This window comes from Eurypyga helias, unplaced genomic scaffold, assembly GCF_000690775.1.
Source record: "Eurypyga helias isolate BGI_N326 unplaced genomic scaffold, ASM69077v1 scaffold32585, whole genome shotgun sequence".
Classification (NCBI taxonomy): domain Eukaryota; kingdom Metazoa; phylum Chordata; class Aves; order Eurypygiformes; family Eurypygidae; genus Eurypyga; species Eurypyga helias.
In genome coordinates, this window is record NW_010251307.1 from 1,616 (window position 1) to 2,029 (window position 414).

At 63.0% G+C, this 414-nt stretch overlaps 1 protein-coding gene across 1 annotated transcript in view; it reads left to right on the top strand.

Annotated features, from left to right (window-relative positions):
* Positions 1–3: 3 nt before the first annotated feature.
* The window catches only part of R3HDM4 (R3H domain containing 4), a gene marked incomplete at both ends in the record, with an annotated part of 1,555 nt that continues 1,144 nt past the window's right edge, over positions 4–414 (top strand). The window contains 2 exons of the mRNA XM_010151998.1: positions 4–118; positions 294–410. Of these exons, the coding sequence (XP_010150300.1) occupies positions 4–118; positions 294–410 (232 nt within the window). The remainder of the gene's footprint in view (positions 119–293; positions 411–414) is intronic.

Sequence of the window (414 nt, forward strand, 5' to 3'; positions counted from 1 at the left end):
CCGTCCAAGAGGTTCTCCCCCTCCAAGCGAAAACAGTATTATATCAACAAGGCCATCCGCAACTCGGACCTCATCCCCAGGGCCAAGGGGCGCAAGAGCCTGCAGAGGCTGGAGAACAGTAAGGATCCGCGGTGGGCTCCGGGCTCTGACTCTTCCCAGCCTGGATCTCTTCCCCGGGGGGGGTGGCTGCTGCCCCGAATCTGCCCTGTGTGGCAAGTGGGGAGGTGCTGGGGGCACAGGGCCCCTCTGAGGGTGCTGCCTCCCTTCTCAGGGCCTTTGCTCTTCCCTTCTAGCTCGCTACCTGATGACGCTGCTGGAGCGAGATGAATGCGGGAGCGACGAGGGAGAGCTCGCCCACTCCTCCACTCCCAGCATCTTCACCGAGGCCTGTAACAACGAGACCTACGGGGGGGA